At 38.1% G+C, this 22819-nt stretch overlaps 1 protein-coding gene across 2 annotated transcripts in view; it reads right to left on the reverse strand.

Moving 5' to 3' along the window:
- LOC106078738 (immunoglobulin superfamily DCC subclass member 3-like) overlaps positions 1 to 22819 on the reverse strand; it is a 244982-nt gene that overhangs the window by 26566 nt on the left and 195597 nt on the right. For both annotated transcript variants that reach the window (XM_056043564.1, XM_056043556.1), the window contains exon 6: positions 2099 to 2255. In XM_056043564.1, the coding sequence (XP_055899539.1) occupies positions 2099 to 2255 (157 nt within the window). The remainder of the gene's footprint in view (positions 1 to 2098; positions 2256 to 22819) is intronic.

The raw sequence follows: 22819 nt of genomic DNA on the forward strand, positions 1-22819 counted from the left end.
CCTACAGCTCACAGGAGGATTCATAGTTTACAAAGCTTCTATCAAACTCACTCTGTCTGGTACAATGTTTTCTTCTCCCACACCCATTCTCGGATCGAGTGAAAATTCAGCACAATTATTCATCGACATAGAAAAGACATGAATCAATAAAAAAAAAATAACCAATTAGTCAATTAATTACTGTTAATTAGTCATTTTGTTTGATACAAACAAGGGAAATTAGTATTCACATATATGGCTAAAGATGCCGGGTTTCGTCCCCTTTAATAGTTAAACACATTACTTTTCCCACGCCCATTCTCGGATCACGATTGAAACTTTAAACAATTATTGAGTGTACCTAACAAATCATGTATCAATTTACTAAATAAACCCAGTCATTTAATTATTGGTAATTAATCACTTTGTTTGATATCGAATAAGGAAATAACTTCTACATTATTGAGGTATTTGGTTGCAAGTGCGGAATCTTCCCCTTAGATAATCTTCGTTTTTAAAAAGGATTTTGTTTTGTTTTGCTTCTTCATTTAATGATATCTATTATATAATTTCAATTATGGGTTATCAATTATATGATATCTATTATGTGATATCAATTATGTGATTATGTGATATCTATTATGTGATATCAATTATGTGATTATGTGATATCTATTATGTGATATCAATTATGTGATATCAATTATGTGATATCTATTATGTGATATCAATTATGTGATATCAATTATGTGATATCTATTATGTGATAATTATTAACCGATATTCATTATGTGATATCAGGAATTGGGAGAACCAATTTAATCAAATCACATGCACACACACAAACAATGCAATGAAGAAGTTCTAAAAAAAATCTTGAACAATGAAATGCCATCAAGATTAAAAGTTAATTAAAACAGTGAATCAAAGATTGTTGTTAGACCGAGGATTTAATGTGTCTTTTTGTGTGTGTGTGGAATAAACATAATTATGGAAAGTGCGGCCCTATTCATGGTAAACACCAGCTTTAGGGCCTTTAGGTCACCTATAATCAGAACACGATTCAGCCTAACACTGTAATGTTCTTAGCAGTGTCCACTATACAACATGTATAGAACAGAGCTCAGAAATAAATCTATTTCTTTCTTAGCGTTTGATTTGAGTTCATGAAATGAAAGCATGATGCGGAATAACTTTCTCCAACTAAAGACCCATCGGAGTTGGCAGGACTAAAAAACCCGAAGTTTAAAATCCCAGTCTTCACCGAGATTCGAACCCAGGTCCCCATTTTCGGAAGCCAAGCGCAGAGCCACCTCATGAATTTTTTTCTTTTTCATCTATCCTTTATTTTATACCTTTAAAAGTCAAAACGAATATCTAATTGCATCATTAGTAACATTCTCTTGACCTATCTCCGGTTACATTCTCTTGACCTATCTCCGGTTACACTCTCTTGACCTATCTCCGGTTACATTCTCTTGACCTATCTCCGGTTACATTCTCTTGACCTATCTCCGGTTACATTCTCTTGACCTATCTCCGGTTAAATTCTAGGACGTACATTCACCCTGACCTTTGTTACTCCGACCTTTTCGTCAATCCAACACTACCCCCCCCCTTTCCTGCAACTGTCGGACTACCAAGAGTTCAACTATAGTTACACTATTGGACGTGGTGGCCGTGAGGTAGTCTGCTTTGGCTTACAAACTGAGGAGTTTTGAGTTCAAATCTTGGTGAAGACTAGGATTATGAGCGTTGGAATTATGAGTGTAGATAGTAAAGTCAGTTGGTGTGTGTGTGTGCTGTCACATGACATCATTGTTAAAAATAGGACAAAGAAAGAGGCGAGCATTGCCTCATCTGCCGCATGAATAGCAAAGATCTGAGACCAGGGAATATCAACGCTAAGGGAAATAACCCTTCTTAATAGAATTTTATACATGCTTTACAATTAGTTCGATTTAATAATACATACGTCAATTCCTATTGTTTCATATAGTGAGCTACGCAATTTAAAAAGCTTATCTTTTATTTATTAAAGACGTTCCTTATAAAAAAAAAATTGGTTATTACAATTATTACACATCAACACACAAAAAAAAGTAAAAATGTAAATTACTTGATTGAGACTCTCCCTGGGGGGTCATCATTCACAATTTTGTTTCCGTTGAAAAACCAATCCAGCTGTTCCGGAACATACTCCTGGCCTGTGGCATTGCATGTCAGAAGTATAGCACGTTCCTTTTCTACGAACTTCGAGCCATAGATCTGGATTGCTGTGGAGAAACATGGACATCACAATCACACAGTGGGCAATAGTTCTACTAGGTAAATCTATACATCTGTAGTGTTGTGGAGAAACATGGACATCACAATCACACAGTGGGCAATAGTTCTACTAGGTAAATCTATACATCTGTAGTGTTGTGGAGAAACATGGACATCACAATCACACAGTGGGCAATAGTTCTACTAGGTAGACCTATACATCTGTAGTTTGTGGAGAAACATGGACAGCACAATCACACAGTGGGCAATAGTTCTACTAGGTAGACCTATACATCTGTAGTGTTGTGGAAATATTCTAATACATATAGTGCCATATAGTAATTTGCGTGTGTTGAATGTCTGATGTAAGTTTTGGGTGGTATTGATATAGATGAGTGGATACAACGGGTGAAAGAGACGAGATCCAAACCAATATGTTGATGGTGTGGTGCGAGAGTTTTGAAGTGAGAATGTGATAACAATATTTTTGGCGACTTGTTATTTGATTTGTGTTCTCACAGAGTTCAATATTGAAATTGAAAGCTATAAATATCTGAGAATAAAAATTCAAGCTCATTTTCTTTCTAAACGTTTTCAAGCTGGAGTCAACATTTGTGTAAAAGTTATTTACCTTCAAGGCTGAGTTGGACCAGCAGTCGGGAGCTATGACCTAACACACACCCCTATACACACATACACATAATTGTACATATCAATATATGTAGATTTGTATTGATGTTGAGATACATACATACATTTGGCAATAATTGTGCATTTGCATATGTGCAGATCGTTACTACAAATATACTTAAAAAAATGTCTGTTGCTTGAGGCCCAGTCAAACGTATATTAGATCCCTCCTGCAATTGATCTATAGACATAAAATATTCTTCGCTTGATCAGTATGTTTCGTTGAAATAGACAATAATCCATCATTTGGATGATTCAAATATGTGTAAAGCTAAAGTCTTGTTTCATATTGACCTCCTTCAGATGTTAAACAACTGTCTCATTTCACTTTAAATTATTTTTGTGGCTCTAGAGCCCTATTTTTGGGAGGGCATTCTTGGCCCTCATAATCCTATGTGAAAGCATTGCTTGGCTGTCTATTGGTTGTCATGCTACCTATCTCACTGTCCATTGGTTGTCTTGCTACCTATCTCACTGTCTATTGGTTGTCATGCTACCTATCTCACTGTCTATTGGTTGTCTTGCTACCTATCTCACTGTCTATTGGTTGTCATGCTACCTATCTCACAGTCTATTGGTTGTCTTGCTACCTATCTCACTGTCTATTGGTTGTCTTGCTACCTATCTCACTGTCTATTGGTTGTCATGCTACCTATCTCACAGTCTATTGGTTGTCATGCTACCTATCTCACTGTCATACAAGGATAGCTGCATGGTCGTGTGTTATGTGCGCTGGACTGTCCCGCAGACATCTCCCGTCTTTGTGCAAGAGGTTCGAACTAGAAAGTAAATTATCTTCAATTCGGAAAAAACATCCAAAATGTGTAAGACATTATATAAACATTTTTACAATAAACTTAACATTTAGTCCTTATATAATACATAATACATAGAACAATTAAAAAAAAAACACAATAATATATAACGCATAAACCAATAAGAGGATAGGTCTGAGCTTTGAAAAATGACGCATTGTCAATTGTTTATTGGAAACTAAATACAGATTTAGAGATCAAGTTAAGATCAACAAACAGATACACTCGGGCTCTCATCACACCCACTTCACATACGGCACAACCCACACTGTTGAGTCACACTTGACACTGTAGCCTCATTCTGGCGGCAGAAACACGCCTACTAATGGTAATCGCATATTAGTTTAATCCACTCCTCATCATCTGTCCCTTGACTTCCGTTGTTGGCGTGCTGGGACAGTTCGCGGAACAAAGTCTCTCCACGTTTCCCGGTCATCAGAATGATGCTACATATAGCAGCATATCAAGACAGGCCGGTTCACTCTTTTACGTTGTCCAGCCATGACCCTTCCTTCGTGCTCCCTCCACTGTACCTTTTATGATGACTTTAGACAGTGAGTCACGTCTTACAATAGGACCAAACCAGCGCAGCTTTCGTCTCTGCACAGTATTGAAGAGTTTCTTCTTCCAGCCCTGATAATTACCGTGACCCAAACCTGTGCCAATAGAAATGGTTTTGGAAGCCGATATTACAATACTTACCTTTTTGTTCTAGAAGACAACAAATCGGTTTTGAGTTAAGACCCACCTTGAGCGGTTCAATGCGAAATGGAGACAGTCTGAGAGAAATACTATTATTCCAAAATAAAAATTTATTCGACCGAAATTAATTAATTTCCTTAAAAAAATCTTTTCCCGAAGAATCTGAAACGTTTGGACAACTAAAAAATAAAAGCTGACCAGATGGAATGATATTTTACCCTACAAAAAATGTGTGCAATTATGCCCTGAGGGTTGTTGCAGTTCACGTCATATTGACGTTATAGTTCATGTGTAAAGACAGCATTGAACCCTGCAGAGGCTGGAAAAGAAATGCAGACGTGATCGCTGCCCCTGTGTCAGACTGTAATTAAGAACTGTTGAGACAAGCAGGTCATAAATAGAATTCAGATTTGTATTAAAATGCGCTCATTAAATAAAAAAGATTCATAAGGTTCATGTTTGCTTTCATTTAATATTACAATGGACAAAACCAGCATTTTTTGTTAAAGCAATTAATGTTTCACGAATAACAATCTTACTACTCACTAGCTAATATCCAACTTTAAAAATAATCTAAAGGTAATTGCGAAAATAAATTCATAGATATGGCTACCTGGTCACGCGGTTTGCGTATTGGACAGTCTTTCGGACTTATCGGTGGTCCAGGGTATAAACCATGCCAGCTCCCATTCCCCCGTCGTACAGCGGGAGGTTAGGACTAGGAAGTGAATTAACTCTGAAGGAATATTAGAACATGTTACAAACCGTAGTATAAACAAACATATGGACCTTATATCTTATGTAACAGCCTTTGGTTTCAAGTGACAGATACATGAAAGGGTTTTAATCAAAAGAAGAAACTCCAATGAATTGTTTTCTATTCTCCAAAATCTTTAGACATTTCAATGAAGCTAAAAATGTTTAAAGTCTGAATTGAAAATTTTTTATTGATTTTGATTCTTTTGTTTCTGTCTGTCTGCTACTTTGACTATAACCAACGCTGTAAATTTCTACTCGATTTAGTCTCCCCTTTCTGAGCAAAGAACTCAAATTCCCTGAAGTCTTCTACTCTCTATTGTCCGTTTTCAAGACCAGCTTGAGAATGCCCTCTGGAGTGGCCGTAATGACCAAATAGTTGAAGTTCTAGGATTGTTGACACTCACTTAGCGACAGACACGTGAAATGGAGCATGTGGAGCCCAGACATTGAGTAAAGTTATGATTAGGGGGAGGGGGGTGGGGGAGGAGGTAAAAGGGGGCGTTGACGACTCTGCCATTAAATGTAGACAAACGGGAAAGTGGGAAATGTTCAAATCTCTTTTTGTTGACAAAGTCTTTTTTATGTCGTACATAACAGATTTTTCACTTACTATTGATATAACATAACATCTTTAAATACTAAAGGTTAGGGAGAAATACTGATAGTTTGATAGTTAAATAGTTAGATGGATTGATACATGGATGGATGATGGATGGATGGGTTTATGGATGAACGGGTGGTTGAATGAATAGATGGATGTATATAGATAGTTAGATAGATAGGTAGATAGATAGATAGATAGATAGATAGATAGATAGATAAAGAGAGAAAATGAGAGAAACACTAAAATAGTGAGCACTTAATTTTTTTTTAAATTAGCAAAAAAAGGAAGCTAGAGAAATGTACAGACAGAGGCAAAGAAAAAAGAAATATCCTTTAGACTAATCCCAGATACTTAATCCCTGTCACTTTAATCCCCAGGTTATTAAACCCCAAGGCCTTTTATCCCCGGGCATTAACTAATAAAGCATTGTACAATGCATTTGAATAAGTCTTTTCCACACTTTTCAATGACTAGAAATTAGATGTGCAGTAATAAAAAGTGCGAAAAGATTGTCGTATAACTTATAATAACAAAGTCCATAGGTTTCCACAGGTCGAGCTCTAGGTCCTGAGAGGAAAATTCAACTCTCTCATCAACGGTCACCTGGTCAGTCATTGAGGTTAAATGTTACTTAGCAGCAACGACTGAGACGGAGTTCAGTCCCTTTCAGAGATCGGGTCAACGAAAGAGTTCAGTCCCTTCCAGAGATCGGGTCAACGAAAGAGAGATCTTTTGCCGAACGGACTCGAACTTGTGACTGAACGTAGGGTGATACAAATTTCATGGAGGCCGAAAATGCCACAGCGTCATGGAAGATCTCAACGCAGTTGACACAAGTCAGGGACCGATCTTTCTAAATACTTATACCTATGAACCAAATAATATGATTAAACTAAAAATATACATGTAGGTGTGGATATATTTTATCATTTAAATGGAAATGATTTATTCTAGTAGAATTTTTAAATACAGGTTTACAAAGTGTGGGGGCATACGTGACCAGAGGATTAAGAAGAGGATTAAGTAATCACAGAATTAGGTGACTGGGGATTGAGTGGCCGGATATCTCAAGAACTTTCCACTATCTGCTATGCATTGAACTTCTGATCATTTATTCCGCTTTTTACAAAGCTTTATTCCATGATTGATTCAAAATAATTGATGCGATTTCACTAAATGTTAGGTTTGTTCTTTATAAAAATATTATTTTTTTATTTTACATATTACAAGATACAAAAATGTATAGCCGATGAATGATATTATTAATAATGCAAGCAAATCAAATGAAATCATATGATTGTCGTCACAAGTAAACTTCGAAATAAAATATTTTGTGCAACTGTGTTTCCTATTAAGGTCGTAGATTCGTAACTGACCAGTGGGCAGACTGAAGTCTGACCTTATGAATTCATTATGTCCTTCCATGTTATGTACAAAGGTTTCGCTTAAATGTCAAGGCAACAGCTGGACATTGACATCGGATGGACTGAAGCGCCCCCCCCCCCCCCCCCAGTTACGTAGACTGGGAAGAATAAAACCAATGTGTTGATTGAGAAGTTAAATTATTGAATGACATCGCAGACTTCTCGGCCTTTGGGCTTGTCTCAGTCATTGAGCATTGAGAAGTTCTTTAAACAAAAATCTTTTGAATGTCACAAACTGTATGAGGAAATAGAGCGCGTCATTAGTAATATAATTGGCTGAGGATATTAGGGCCAGGGCCGGATTTAAGGAAGTCAGACGGGACTTGAGAGTAGGTGCCTCCAAAAGAAAGGAGCCTCCACCAAACAGAAAAATATCTCGGGATGTACACTTTTAAGTATTTTCACCCTTTTTATTTTAACGCTAACACTTTACATCTGACGTCTGGTTGCAACAATATCACGTGACTAATAAAAGTGTCCGCTTGTAGATGTAGCAAGCTCGGAATATGTACAGCTCCGGATTTACGGCAGTGTGTCTACCAAGGGCCTTACCCTCCAGAGACTCAAAGATATACACTTTTTAAAACTAAAATATGTATATTAAAAATTAAAAAAAAAAGGATAATGAGATTAAATTTACCAGTACTCTTGTTTCTTTCTTCTAAATATAGTATGCTTTAAGATATAAGTATTTTCATTCATAAGTTGATCTTTATTAGAACTTTCGAAAGAGTGTATGGGCCTCCACTAATACCTTGCCCGGGGGTCTCCACATACTTAATTAAGGCCCTGATTAGGCCTTTTGACGTAAAATGATGTATGTTTTCCATATTACATGTCTAACTTTATAATGTCTGCTTTCAGTTTTCAAATATCAAAAGTGTTTTTTAGCGGCCCCCGAAAGGGGAAAAGACGCTATTAGTTTTGTGCGAAATGTCTGTCCGTCTGTCCGTCTGTCCCGTTTAGATCTCGTAAACTAGAAAAGATATTGAAAATCCGACATCGCAATATTTTAGACCATTCAAAGTTCTGATGCAACGGCTACTTTTTTTTCCCTGAAAGCGAAAAATCTAATTTTTAAAATCAGTTATGCAAGAAGTTTTTTTTTTTAAAGAGAAAAAGCTAATTAGTATGCATTTTAAGTTAGACCTAATTTAAAACGAATAGTAATCTTATAAACATCATTTTCTTGACATATTTTAAGCTGGAAAACGATTGACAAAATAAAAAATACAGCCTTTTCAAATAAATTGCATTACGTAAAGACCAGGAGAGGCTCGGTAAAGCACCGAACCGAGTGTCCCGGGTTCGAATCCTGGTGAAGACTGGGATTTTCAACTTCGGAATCCTTGGGCGCCTCTGAGTCTACCCAGCTCTAATGTGTACTTGACATTAGTTGGGGAAAAGTAAAGGCGGTTGGTCGTTGTGCTGGCTACATGACACCCTCGCTAACCGTAGGCCACAAAAACAGATGAACTTTACATCATCTGCCCCATAGACCACAATGTCCTAAAGGGGAACCAATTAGGCCAGGTTCAAATCTAACTTTGCATTCACTTGCACCTATCCTTTGATCTGCAGCACCATTGGGGCACTACGCAAGATCTGTCAACCTTCTTTCTCCATTCTTATCTCTCATTTGTCTTTGATATAATTTCATTTGGATGTTCTTTCTGAAAATATTGAAGCCTGCCTGGATGGACCTCTTCGGGAGCCGATTTTAAGTTTGTGCTTCCACACAAACTGTCTTTGTAATCTTGTTTTTTTTTTTAATTTACTTCATACATTTTACACAAATATAAATAAATCTATAAACAAAATTATCTCTCAATGTAACACTTCTAGAAGTCAAGGAAATTGAAACGCGCTTGACAATTTGACCAAGTGTTTTAGAGATAGTTCTAATGTGTTTGTTGTCAACTCACAAAACAATTTTTTGTTATGTTTATCAGATGTTTATCAGATGTTTATTGGTATGTTTGTAAGAGTGATGCGAATGTTGTTTCTGTTTCTCGAGCTTGTTTTTCAGTTTTTTTCGAGTGCATTTCGTTTCTCAATGATGAGTGAAGTTACACTTTCTAAAAGATTATTTGACCAGAGTAGAGAGTTTATATTGTAAACTTATTTTATAAGCGAGAGGACGCAAGAGGGACCTGTTCTTGAAAAGACAGCATTCTCTCGCTCCGAGCAGACGTACCAAGGCGTGGACCGTAAGCATTCTCTCGCTCCGAGCAGACGTACCAAGGCGTGGACCGTAAGCATTCTCTCGCTCCGAGCAGACGTACCAAGGCGTGGACCGTAAGCATTCTCTCGCTCCGAGCAGACGTACCAAGGCGTGGACCGTAAGCATTCTCTCGCTCCGAGCAGACGTACCAAGGCGTGGACCGTAAGCATTCTCTCGCTCCGAGCAGACGTACCAAGGCGTGGACCGTAAGCATTCTCTCGCTCCGAGCAGACGTACCAAGGCGTGGACCGTAAGCATTCTCTCGCTCCGAGCAGACGTACCAAGGCGTGGACCGTAAGCATTCTCTCGCTCCGAGCAGACGTACCAAGGCGTGGACCGTAAGCATTCTCTCGCTCCGAGCAGACGTACCAAGGCGTGGACCGTAAGCATTCTCTCGCTCCGAGCAGACGTACCAAGGCGTGGACCGTAAGCATTCTCTCGCTCCGAGCAGACGTACCAAGGCGTGGACCGTAAGCATTCTCTCGCTCCGAGCAGACGTACCAAGGCGTGGACCGTAAGCATTCTCTCGCTCCGAGCAGACGTACCAAGGCGTGGACCGTAAGCATTCTCTCGCTCCGAGCAGACGTACCAAGGCGTGGACCGTAAGCATTCTCTCGCTCCGAGCAGACGTACCAAGGCGTGGACCGTAAGCATTCTCTCGCTCCGAGCAGACGTACCAAGGCGTGGACCGTAAGCATTCTCTCGCTCCGAGCAGACGTACCAAGGCGTGGACCGTAAGCATTCTCTCGCTCCGAGCAGACGTACCAAGGCGTGGACCGTAAGCATTCTCTCGCTCCGAGCAGACGTACCAAGGCGTGGACCGTAAGCATTCTCTCGCTCCGAGCAGACGTACCAAGGCGTGGACCGTAAGCATTCTCTCGCTCCGAGCAGACGTACCAAGGCGTGGACCGTAAGCATTCTCTCGCTCCGAGCAGACGTACCAAGGCGTGGACCGTAAGCATTCTCTCGCTCCGAGCAGACGTACCAAGGCGTGGACCGTAAGCATTCTCTCGCTCCGAGCAGACGTACCAAGGCGTGGACCGTAAGCATTCTCTCGCTCCGAGCAGACGTACCAAGGCGTGGACCGTAAGCATTCTCTCGCTCCGAGCAGACGTACCAAGGCGTGGACCGTAAGCATTCTCTCGCTCCGAGCAGACGTACCAAGGCGTGGACCGTAAGCATTCTCTCGCTCCGAGCAGACGTACCAAGGCGTGGACCGTAAGCATTCTCTCGCTCCGAGCAGACGTACCAAGGCGTGGACCGTAAGCATTCTCTCGCTCCGAGCAGACGTACCAAGGCGTGGACCGTAAGCATTCTCTCGCTCCGAGCAGACGTACCAAGGCGTGGACCGTAAGCATTCTCTCGCTCCGAGCAGACGTACCAAGGCGTGGACCGTAAGCATTCTCTCGCTCCGAGCAGACGTACCAAGGCGTGGACCGTAAGCATTCTCTCGCTCCGAGCAGACGTACCAAGGCGTGGACCGTAAGCATTCTCTCGCTCCGAGCAGACGTACCAAGGCGTGGACCGTAAGCATTCTCTCGCTCCGAGCAGACGTACCAAGGCGTGGACCGTAAGCAAGTCGGTGTTCTACCAAAGTCTATTATAACACCGGAGGCGCGGTGGCTGAGTGGTAAAGCGCTTGGACTCCCGGGTTCCAATCCTGGTGAAGACTGGGATTTTTAATTTCGGAATCTTTGGGCGCCTCTCAGTCCACCAGGGCTCTAATGGGTACCCGACACTAGTTGGGTAAAAGTAAAGACGGTTGGTCGTTGTTCTGGCCACATGACACCCTCGTTAACCGTTGGTTATGTAAACAGATGACCTTTACATCATCTGCCCTATAGGCCACAAGGTCTGAAAAGGGAACATTTATTTTATAAGGGTGAAGACTAGGTTTGTGAATTTCGGGATTTTTAGGGCGCCCCTAAAAAGTTGGGTAAGTAAAGGCGGTTGGTCCTTGGGCTGGCCACATGAAACTTACTGAAAGTTTAAAGTCTTAAAATTTTTTATTTGTAGTAAAGAGTATTAAAAAAGTATCACAATTGGTTAAGTTCCACTATATACTCTGGGTGTTTTTGACAAGTTCCAGTTTATAGTTTTGTTGAGTAGTGGATGACATAGAAAGAGTAGTCACCCATAGAACGTAATAGCTCAGATATCACTTGACGGACTTGACCATTGACTTATATACGGTCATTTCAACAATTCCTCTTTTCAGCTTGCATTTCTGGGTTAATGTTTGGTGGGAGGACACGTATCTCTAACGATTTTCCTAGACATTTGACAGTATATTTTTTTCTTTTTGTTAATTGGCCACACAGGGAATAGTCTAGTCTGACCGTTATGATTTTTGGACAGTATAATCTTCTGCAAAATTAAATTTGGTCCGGAGGTCTAGACATGCTTTATCTTGAGCACAAGTACGTCAGCGGGTATTCCCGAATGTAATACAGAAAGAGTTCAATCAATAAATAGATCTTCAGGAACATTTTGCGCACCGTCTTTATAAGTCTGGATCTATAGGCCTAGCATTGGAATTGTATATACTCTGAGCAGTGGCGTAGCCAGGAATTAGCCATCTTTTGGGGGCCACAGAGGGCTTGACCTCTTTTTGCGCATTTTGGGTGATATTTAACATTTAATGTAAAAAACAATTTCGAACACTCATTTGGGGGCTCCCCTAAAGTGGGATTCCGGGGGGGGGGGAATTTTCAAATTCTCCCCTCTCCCCCATCCTATCTACGCCACTGAATCTGAGTAGACTTATGCATTCGCTTACCCAGGAATTTTTTACAACGGGGAAGGGTAATTGGGCGGAGTAAGATATGTAAAAAAAAATTTACAATCAATAGTTATTAAGTTATTAATTCAATAGTTATTAAGAGCAAAATAATACTTCTTACTAAAAGTCAAAGGCTTCATACAAACAAACGTCTTCTCTATTTACAGATGCAGTATGTCTCTGGAACACACTATGAATGCCTTAAGGATAGTAAAGATGGGTAACTTGTTGTCAACTTTGCGAAAGTACACACACATACATTTTACCTAAAATCGCATACCTCCTGCTGACAAATGTCCGAACTGGACAACATACATTACAGTGAGATTGCTTAACAAAATACCCCTCCCCCATCCTCTCATTCTGGCGCTTTCCACTTGTAAAAAATATTTGTTTGTTTTTAACATTAGATGTATGCATTCCCCTTGTTTTATTTGTACTCCCGTATAAACACATAAAGAATGTTTTTATCTAGGAAGAAAACAAAAAAGGGGATATTTCGGAGACTAACAAGGTTATTGGGCTAAAGATAGTCTCAAAAAAGTTGGCGATATGAAACATGTATTATGATAACTGGGAGACACACACACTTGTTACAATAGTGAAATGTAAGCTTGCATTAAAGTACATTACTTGGAATGCGTGTATCTGCACTATTGTATTGACTAGGATGTTTTGAAGATTCAAGTTTGTTGATTTAAAGCACTGTTTCCCTAACCTCTTTCCTCAATGGAACACTTCACACATTCTGAGTATTTCACGAAACACTTTTTTTAGAGAGGAGGTTAATTCACGTGGTGGTCTATCAGTTAATTTTGTTTCCAGTAGTTCGTTCAGGCCTTGAAGAACACTAAGGTTACGTGGAACACAGTTTGGGGAACACTGATTTAAAGGAATAAAATAATTCAGTCCACACTGAACTTGAGTACCAGCTTGTTGTTTTTTTCTTATACAATACAGAAACAACACAAAATAACATCTAGATTTACTTATAAAGTACACAAAATAACATTTAGATTTACTTATAAAGTACACAAATAACATTTAGATTTACTTATAAAGTACACAGAATTCGATAAATCGACACCGAGAATCTAATTCTTTTAAAATCAATATAGTCTTAATCTTGACGTTATAGCCAAAGACAAAAAAAAAATCTTTCACAAAATGAACCTAACTTGACACTTGACCATGTAAATATTTTAGTTGACACTTTCAGTCCAATGATTGAGTCTCTTGAAAAAGTCGTTAACCCGTGGACTCTGAAATAGCCGAAACATGCCACGAGCTAATAGATCTAGATACTGCTGAAGTAGACATTAGCAACAAGTAATAAAACTAACTCTCTGTTAGAGATCTATATGACCACGGAGCAGGTCGTGTACAGTTTGTATTTCATTTCTGTTTACAAGAGTTTTGTGTAGACAGTACAACGACTAGTCGGTTTGATATTTAAAACAAATTGTCACAAAACAAAATGTCACAAAACAAAATGAGTTGGCTGGGATTTTAGACGAGCTAAATTTATGATTGAGAAACTTTGGGTGAAATAAAGAGTGCCATATACATCAGTGTCAAAGCTTTGTTAAAAAATACATTAAGACAGTATTTCTTGGTTAGAGAAAGGGGGAAGAGTGAGAGAAGGCGAGAAAGAGAAAAAAAGAGAGAAAAAAGATCTTGTGTGGTGCTCCAACGGTCCAACACATTAAAGGATAGGTAAAGGTAAAAGATTGAGAGAAAGAAAGGGAGAAAGAGAATGAGAGAGAAAGAGAGTGTAAGAAAGAACGACAGAGAACAACAACAGAGAGCGAAAGAGAGAGACCTAATGACGCAAATAAATGTCCACGTGGAGGCTGGTGGCTCATTAAAAGAGTCGCTACAACTTTCTCTTCACTTCTGAGAGAACATTATGTTCTCAAAGCATGGCACGCAGTGGTGAAACTCACGTGGGAGTTCTCCATCTACCTGTTCAAAAGGAGGATCCTCGAAGAAGAGGAAACAAATGGCAGCATTGCGATTTCCTTCTACAGTTCACAAGTTGGGAGACAACAGTCAAAATTGTCTGTGAAAGAGATCCTCATTTATCTCCCTTGTATCAGGGGCGGTAATCTGGAAAACATATTCCCCTTGAACTAACAATAGACGGATTGTCTCCTCATCTCGCCTCAAAGATCCCTCGTGTTTTTCTCGTTTAGTTTTACGAAGTGGAACTGCGTGATGGCTTATTGTGCAGCCTCCCAGCAAGCCTGGTGGTAACAATGGCCTGCACATCTGACACACAGCTTTCACTGAATAGCAGCCACTTTTAGACGCCTGTAATTGCCCCCACGCCTATATTTTTAGTTAATTAGGAGAAACATTTCATAATGGTCTTAACAATGCTTTTCTGTTTTTCTATTTTTTCAGAGAAGAGTTCAGATCCACACATCAATATAAGAGCTATGGCTCACATTTGTTAGCGTTGAATAAGCTTGCATAGCACAAGAGTGCTCAACTTAGCCAGTTACCTATCGTTACCTTGTAATAAAACCCTTCTTATAGAAGTAATGATACGACCTATCGGGAGTTTATTATCTCCAGGAGAGGTGATTGAATGGCAGGGACTGCTAATTAAGGAACATGTTGTATGATAGCCCCCACAAAACGTGAGTGCCTGCGACCCATGTGGTTACCAGTTGCGTATCAAATGTTTTCACAATCACCAGTTGCGTTCTAGCCCTGTTTCCTGTCGTGGTTGGGGCTTTTAGTCCGTCTTAGTACAAAGTGAATGTACATTTGTAACAATAGTTTGTGTAGATGACAAAGGAGGAGGGGGTGGGTGGAGGGGACAATCAATCTATGTGGTGACTCATTGGATATCATGCGACACTAGTTTCGTTCTACACCTGTCGTGATCAGGGAATTTATTATGAAGTCCGTCTTAATACAAAGTGAATATACATTTTTACAAAGCTTATATTAACTCTGTCCGTCTGTCTGTCTGGTAAAAAGTTTGCACACGTTATTTCTTTGACACCCAATCTTTCATCAAGTTGAAATTGTGCACAATTATTTCTTTTGCCTGACAACACAAGAATCAATTTTAAAAAAATAACCAATTACTTAATTAAATATGTTTAATAAATTACTTTATATGGTATCTCAAACAAGGGAAAGAAATAGTACTTGACTGAAGTAGTTGTATAATCTTATTTAATCCCCTTTATAGATTGTCGTCTGAGGATTTTTATTTTTACATATTTAATTACATGACTGATCCCAACTAATTGATACACTTAATGTAAGCCTTGGTTTGCTTTTTTTAAAAGTGTTTTTTGTCCTTTGCTACTTAACAATAGTTTGTATAGATTACAGAGGTAGGGGCCGGGCGAAATGGATTGCCCGGGGCCTAATTTGAGTTGTGATAAGGACAATAAGTGAAAATTAAGATTTTGTATTAGAAAATAAATTCGTCTTTTCATATTATTTATATTTTACTAAGTACAAAATCACTGTCAAATTGACTTTACGAGCCATCTACAGTATATGGTAGTTTTCCAACAAAAAGCCGATAAACTTTCATATCTGTCTTTTAGATTTACTATAGACTAGCAAAATATCGCTTTTGTTGTTTTTTTTCCTAAGAAGTCGAGATAGATTTAGATCTATATTTATAGGGCCACTGACTATTGAAGTAAATTAAGTATTTGAAGTTCTTGTTTTGGATAAAATTCGGCTTATTATTACATTTTTATTGAATGAAAGCTGACAATGCCGGATTTTTTAAATCGCGAATAGGATTGGCGTTTTTCATATTGAATGACACCCCGAGATGACAACTTTGTTTTACGATTTGTATGAATTTTCAAAAGATTTTAATAATTTCAGGAGATGTTCATGACTTTTTCCTATATTTTATAATTTTAGGAGAATTCCAGGAACCCTTTAATGATCAGTTAAAATGGTTTAATTTAATAATTTACACCTAAAATTTGCATCGCGTGGGGCCTATGAAAGTGGGGGCCCACTGCGGCCGCATAGGTTGCAGTGGCCTAAGACCGGCCCTGGGTAGGGGAGTGGAAAGGACAGTCGATAATGTCGTTCTTTTAGGAAATCTGATCGGACTAGACGACACCTGACTAATTGTCGTTATTACAGTTCCTCTTACAAGCTTGCTAACTCTTCAAAAGTTAAGGACTCAGTGTCTAAACTGAACCTGTATTTCAAGAAAGGCTGTCCTGAATTTCCTAGAAATTTGAACAGATGATGTATAGCTTTGAGGAAACAACAACTAAACAGGCCACATAATGGCGACTCTGGTTTGCCCGTTTAAAATTTTTCAAAATTAAATCCTCTTAAAATTAACTTCGAATTTTTTTATTTCGAACAGGCTACAGCGGGAATTCCCGAACTCGACTCAAATGTTTTTATTTTGTATTCAGTAAAGAGTCGAATCAATAAATGAACACACATTAACATTTTGATCAATGCCTTATGTAGAAATCATTAGCTAGCCCGCTAATTGTTAAGTTTAGAATCCACATTTACGTATTAAATGCTCATTAAAGCTAGTCCATTTAGTAATTTGATTTTTTTTTAAATAGTGTTTTGTATTTAATGTGGAAGTGTTTTGTACGCTAGATAAGAGTTGGAGAGGCTTGCATTTGTCCATGCATTTGTAAATGAAATTAATTTGTATTGTACCCCTGAGCGAAACAACCCAGCAAACACCAACAGAGCGCAAGAAATTAAAGCACGCCATTGGGGCCGTATTGGGCATACAATGCAAAACAAAACAGCAGAGTAGATTGCAAGACATGATTTAGTCGGGAGGAAGAGAATAGTCTGGGAGACCAAAGCACAATGTTTGTGAAATTCATGAACGGCACACGAATTCGTTTATGAATGTATTTCCTTGTTTGTCAAAAAAACAACACTGATGACATATTACATTGATTTGTATTGATTCAATTTAGCATTTAAAATAATGTTTTAAAGATAACAAATTCATGCATTGTCTTTATCCCACAGATTCAACCTAAATGAAGGGAAGTCGTCTGAACATTATAAGGGCCAGCGTTTCTTGTGTGCACAGGTAATCAGCTCTACATTGATTGTGTCCATGTGTCGACATGTGTCGACATTTGAGTTTATTTCCATTAGTATCTCAAGAAAGTTTATAACTAAACTTCATTAAGTATTCATATTTCATTAATATTACACAAGTGGGGTAGCAAGGAATTCGGGGGTCCGTAGGGCTTGACCTTTTTAGGGCCCCCCCCCCCTGCATTTTGACATTCGACATCATGACATAAGATAATATACTGAATAAATATATGTCTAAATTCAGATTGGTACGGCTTATAAGTCAAATTAAAAACAAGATTCTTTTAATGAATAATAAGGTTGTTTATTACAGAGATGATGCAAAAGTGATACATCTGAATTCCTATCGCCTCACGTCGTGCTTTCTGTGCTGTAAAGGCATCTGTAACATCATCTAGAACAGCGGTTCTCAACCTTTTCAGCTCGGCGACCCCTTTTTACAATTCCTCACTATGCCGCGGCCCCCCAACAGTAAATTTTCTTTCATAGGTATAAGTAACTGTGCTTTCGCTAATGTTACAATATTGTAATTGTAGACCTAATGTAAATCTCTGATCTACATTACCAAAGCTTTGTGTTTAATCTTGAAACATGTTATAATATGTAACAATATATCATAGTCTTGAATTACGTAATTCTAATTATCATCAAATTACAAATAAATGAAATAACATCTTTATGTCATGCATTTATTGACCTTTCTATTTCTTATTTACAATATTCACATTGCATACACATGTGACGATTTTCTGTATTTAGACTTGATAATGAACAGGCTGTTATGCAAATAATGTATTATTTCAAATTGAAGAAGGTGCAACACAGACAAATTGGGACATGACTTCAAACGCTTGATTCAGATTTGTGTAATTAAAGAGACATTTTTCGTTGCATCTGTATGAATGAGTTCAATAAACTGTTTCTGTCTTCTAAACATCTTTAACTTTCATTGGAGTTCTGACACGTGCAAATGGTATGTTAAGTTTGGAAAGTTTGATGTGTTAGCAAAATTTCTTTCACAAAATTATCAATTGCAGTTGATTCTTGCAGTGACTTTTTTCATTGCTTTTTGTAATGTTAGTAGCGTTGTCCTCGTTATTAATGACGATGAATCACACAGTTTCGACGACTTTTGGCGACTCATTCTGTTGATGTTTAGACCAACAGACTTCAATACTTGGAGCACCATCTGTCCAGACACCATTAATATTTTTCAAACATATTCTACACTTTTCAAAAACTGAACTAATTTTCTTCAACAAGTTCACATAATGTCGTGGATAGCAAAAATCTTGAAATGGCCAACATTTATATGCCAAACCATTCCTCTAAACTACTGGGTATCCATTACGACAAAGTTCGGATGCTAGCTATCAAAATGACCTAACAGTTATTTCGGCTCCAAAGACTCAAAGAATTTCGTTACAATTGACATACTGAAGTTTTTCAATTCCTGCTTAAACTAATGGGGCTGGCCAGTGACGTAGCTAGGGTATATGATGCCTAGTGCGGTAGCTCGTGATGATTCCCCCCCCTCCCACCACCAAAAAAAAAATAAAAAAAGAAAAGACGTTTTATTCCCGAACTAATGAGTATTCATTGTTAAAGTATTGCTACTTCGCGAAAAAAAAGTCAATTTAACAAAAAGATACTACAAATAAATCTTACGCGCTTTCTTGCTCGTAAAACTATCAATAATTTGTCGAAATCCATTTTTTTACATCAATTGGCAAATTACTGAGGCGCAAATTTTTCATCATTGATCGCAATTAATTCGATCTAAGGATTCAATAGTTGGGATGGCGATAAAATTCATGCTTACTTACCACAACATTATATTGCTCATATCGGGCGTTTCTTGAATTACCCCGTTCAATGAAGAATAAATTTCCATCCGTAGCTCTTACTTGTGTGTTACTACAGAATCTTCACCTTTTTCGCCTGTCAACCTTTTTCTTGTGGTCAATCCCGTGCCAATACGTCTTTGAGGTCCGCTAATCTCCAGATCTGTGCACATGCTTTCGTCCAAGGTAACACCGGCTACATCGATGTGGTCCCGACTCGAATCGACAATCTTTTGTTTTTGAAGGTAGAATTACGTGTCCATTATTTTAGTTATTACAGCGACCAAGGTGAGAAAATAAATGTAGGCTGTATAGTTACTAAGAAACCGCCAGCTTCAGATCTAGTAGAAGATTTTTCATCTGTACTAGTCAATGTCTCTAGAGTTTCTATAATTTTTAAAAATTAAACCATAACCATCTTAACGGCTTCTCCTCTGGCGCTCCAATGGGTTTTAACCATGCGCTTAAGGTTGGTTCCAGTTATTTTGGTGAGGTCGTCCTAGCGTGTGCTGAAGTTGATAAAAAGGTGTGTATACTGTCCAGTGTACTTACAAATGATACTGAATTAATTTCAGATTCAGCACGCGCATTCCTGCCAAACTAGGAGAATGGTTCAAGAAGACAAGGAATTAAGATGATGTCGGTGAAAGAATTAGTACACTGTCATTATCCAAGACAACGTAGCCTTAACATTTGGGAAAATCGATTCAGTTTTCAGATGTCAGGTGTACTGTTAAAATAATCTAGAAATATATGGCTTGTAATTACCCAATATTACAAAAAGTTCGTTTAGTATTTGTGGAGACATTTACATATTCGGTCTGGAACCAGCTTGATTTGGATTACATTTTCTCTTAGGAGTGGATCTTACTTGGATAGTAATTTCACAAACTCCCAGAAATTACCTAGATTTTGTATTTGCAATTCTTCTTCAACTTGTTTGCGATGCCCATAGAGTGCCAGATTCTGCTTTGAGAGAAAACGAATGATATCCAAGATTCTTTTTAGGTAGCACTGTCAGATTTTTACCCTTTGGACCATTTGATCCCTACCGTCAACCATTTCAACCAGGGATGATAATCTCTCCGTCTGAGCTAGCACTATGCGCGCCAACAGGACATTTCAGTCTTAAGCAACGATCATAATATTGTTGTAACCACGCTCCCGCGCTACACTAATGGTGCGCATCTGAGCACTACTGAACACGACTGTTGTGAGCCGGCTATAAGTCATGGGAGTTTGAACAGTCTGGTGCTGAGTGCTGTCCTGTGTGATACTAGGAAACTGTAAGGGAGACCTGGAGCGACACTGGGAAGTGTGTCGGTGGTCTGTTCTGTGTTCTGGTATGAAGTAGGACTCTTAGAACTTAAGACATATTACTCCCTGTGACTTTATAGCAGACGTCCAAGTCTAACTAGTAACTATTACTATTTGTTGATGTTGATGCTTATACTAAATAAATACATCGTTTACTGTTGCCGACCTGTCTTTCGTTGAGTGCCTGCCTTAGAGAGTTACAACAATATTGTTTACAATACAGTATCAAAATTAATTAATTGGTGATGAAAAAAAAACATGTAAAAAAAGGATAATTTGCATACAAAAATCAGTCATTGCTCAGTGGTTATATATAACGTAATATTTAATATTTGACGTAAAAAAAGGACAGTCAATTGGGGCCCCCATGTACTTTCGAATTTGGACCCGCCCTCCCCCACCCTAGCTACGCCACTGTATTACAATATATCCAACATTTTTGGTTTCCAAATAAAAACAAAAAAAAAAAAACATTACATTGTTACTCGTAAACTTGAAATTGACTTTATCGATTACTTTTGTTGGTTCAGCAAGATTTTAAAAGCGTAATAGTTGTTTTCAATTAGTACGTATGGTACTTTTGAGGAAACTAACGTTACATCGATCCATATATACTCTGCCATTACAAAGCTTGTAACGAGTCACTGTCTGTCTGGTACAAATATTGGAGATATTATATCTCCCAGTCCCTTTCTTGGATCGAGTTGAAACTTAGCACAATTTTTTAGTGTTCATGATAACATAAGAATCAATAAAAAAAAACATTTAGTTAATTAATTTGAGGTAACTGGTTTTATTTTTGTAATAGAAAATGGGAGATAAATCGTGCCATGTATATACAGTGCTTATTTGTTTTTAAAAAAAATGGTGCCGGTATTCTGTTGTAGATTACCTAACTTTTAAATCTTTGAAAACAATACCATATAGGTTGAAATTGAAGTATAGTAGTATTTTTTGTGAAACGGTGCCGGTGCACCGTACGGTGCGTACGGTCACAAAAAAGCCCTGTATAAATAAATAAGTATATATATATATATATATATATATATATATATATATATTATATATATATATATATATATGTGTGTGTGTGTTTTGAAATACCACTTTAAAAATTTTCACATTTAAACATTTTAAAGCTACATTAAAGTCTCATGAGATTCATTTCCCATTAGCTGAACAAAAACTATTTTTGAAAATGAACATTTTACTAGTTTCTTTATTTCTTTAATATTTGTACATATACTATTTTGTATTTCTCGATACATATTTCTCTGTTAAAGTAGAACATTTTAATGTTGATGTAAGTTCTATGTAAGAAGTGATGATTTAATGAATGTAACCCCCAGTCTACTGACAGACCGCAACAGACCAACAGCCTGTTACATTTTCTTGTCTCCATGTAATTAATAGGAGATACAAACAATGTTAAGTCATTTTAATGTTACATCTTCTTACATGATGTCAATGTCATCTGTTTCTATGACTCAAGTCATTTTAATGTTATATCTTTTTACATGATGCCAATGTCATCTGTTTCTATGACTCAAGTCATTTTTGTTATATCTTCTTACATGATGTCAATGTCATCTGTTTCAAAGGCCGACGGTTAACAAGGGTGTCATGTTGCCAGCACAATGACCAATCGCCTTTACTTTTCCCAACTATCGTTAGGTACCTATTAGAGTTGGGTAGACACAGGAGCGTCCTAGAAATCCAGGTTTTCATTGAGATTCGAATTCGTGACCCTCTGATTCGGAAGCCATGCGCTTTACCATTCAGCCACCACGACCCACATTATACTAACGTTACCATATTATTATAAGACCAGTGGTGTATAAATGCAGCTGTAGGTTGGCTTCTTTCTTCAAGGAAATTACAAGCTTGGGTGTGACAAAACAAATCGAGTCATTCTGTAAGTATCATTACATTTTCCAATAGACTTTCCAAGTAATAAAGTCCTAAAGTGTAATGACAACCAATACAAACGACTAACTTTAATGCTCGCTGTGGGACCCTATTAGTCATAGGCCCGGCTGTAATGTACCCCTTTGCGCCATACTTGCTACGCCACTGAATATGGTAGATCATAAATACAGGTAAAAAAGCTTTATTGGCTAGATAGGAATGTACAAATAATGTATAACGACCCATGAGCTCAATGCAGCAGAACCAGCTACAGATTAAAAACTAATATTTATACATTATGAGACGAGGGAAAAAGAAAGAGCAACCTGGCACACCAAAAAATAAAAGTAATGGCCACACTTTAAACGTCGAAGACTTTCGCTGATTATTTTGCCGTGCAGGTAATTTGTGTTTTCTT

This window comes from Biomphalaria glabrata, chromosome 1 (genome assembly GCF_947242115.1).
Source record: "Biomphalaria glabrata chromosome 1, xgBioGlab47.1, whole genome shotgun sequence".
Classification (NCBI taxonomy): domain Eukaryota; kingdom Metazoa; phylum Mollusca; class Gastropoda; family Planorbidae; genus Biomphalaria; species Biomphalaria glabrata.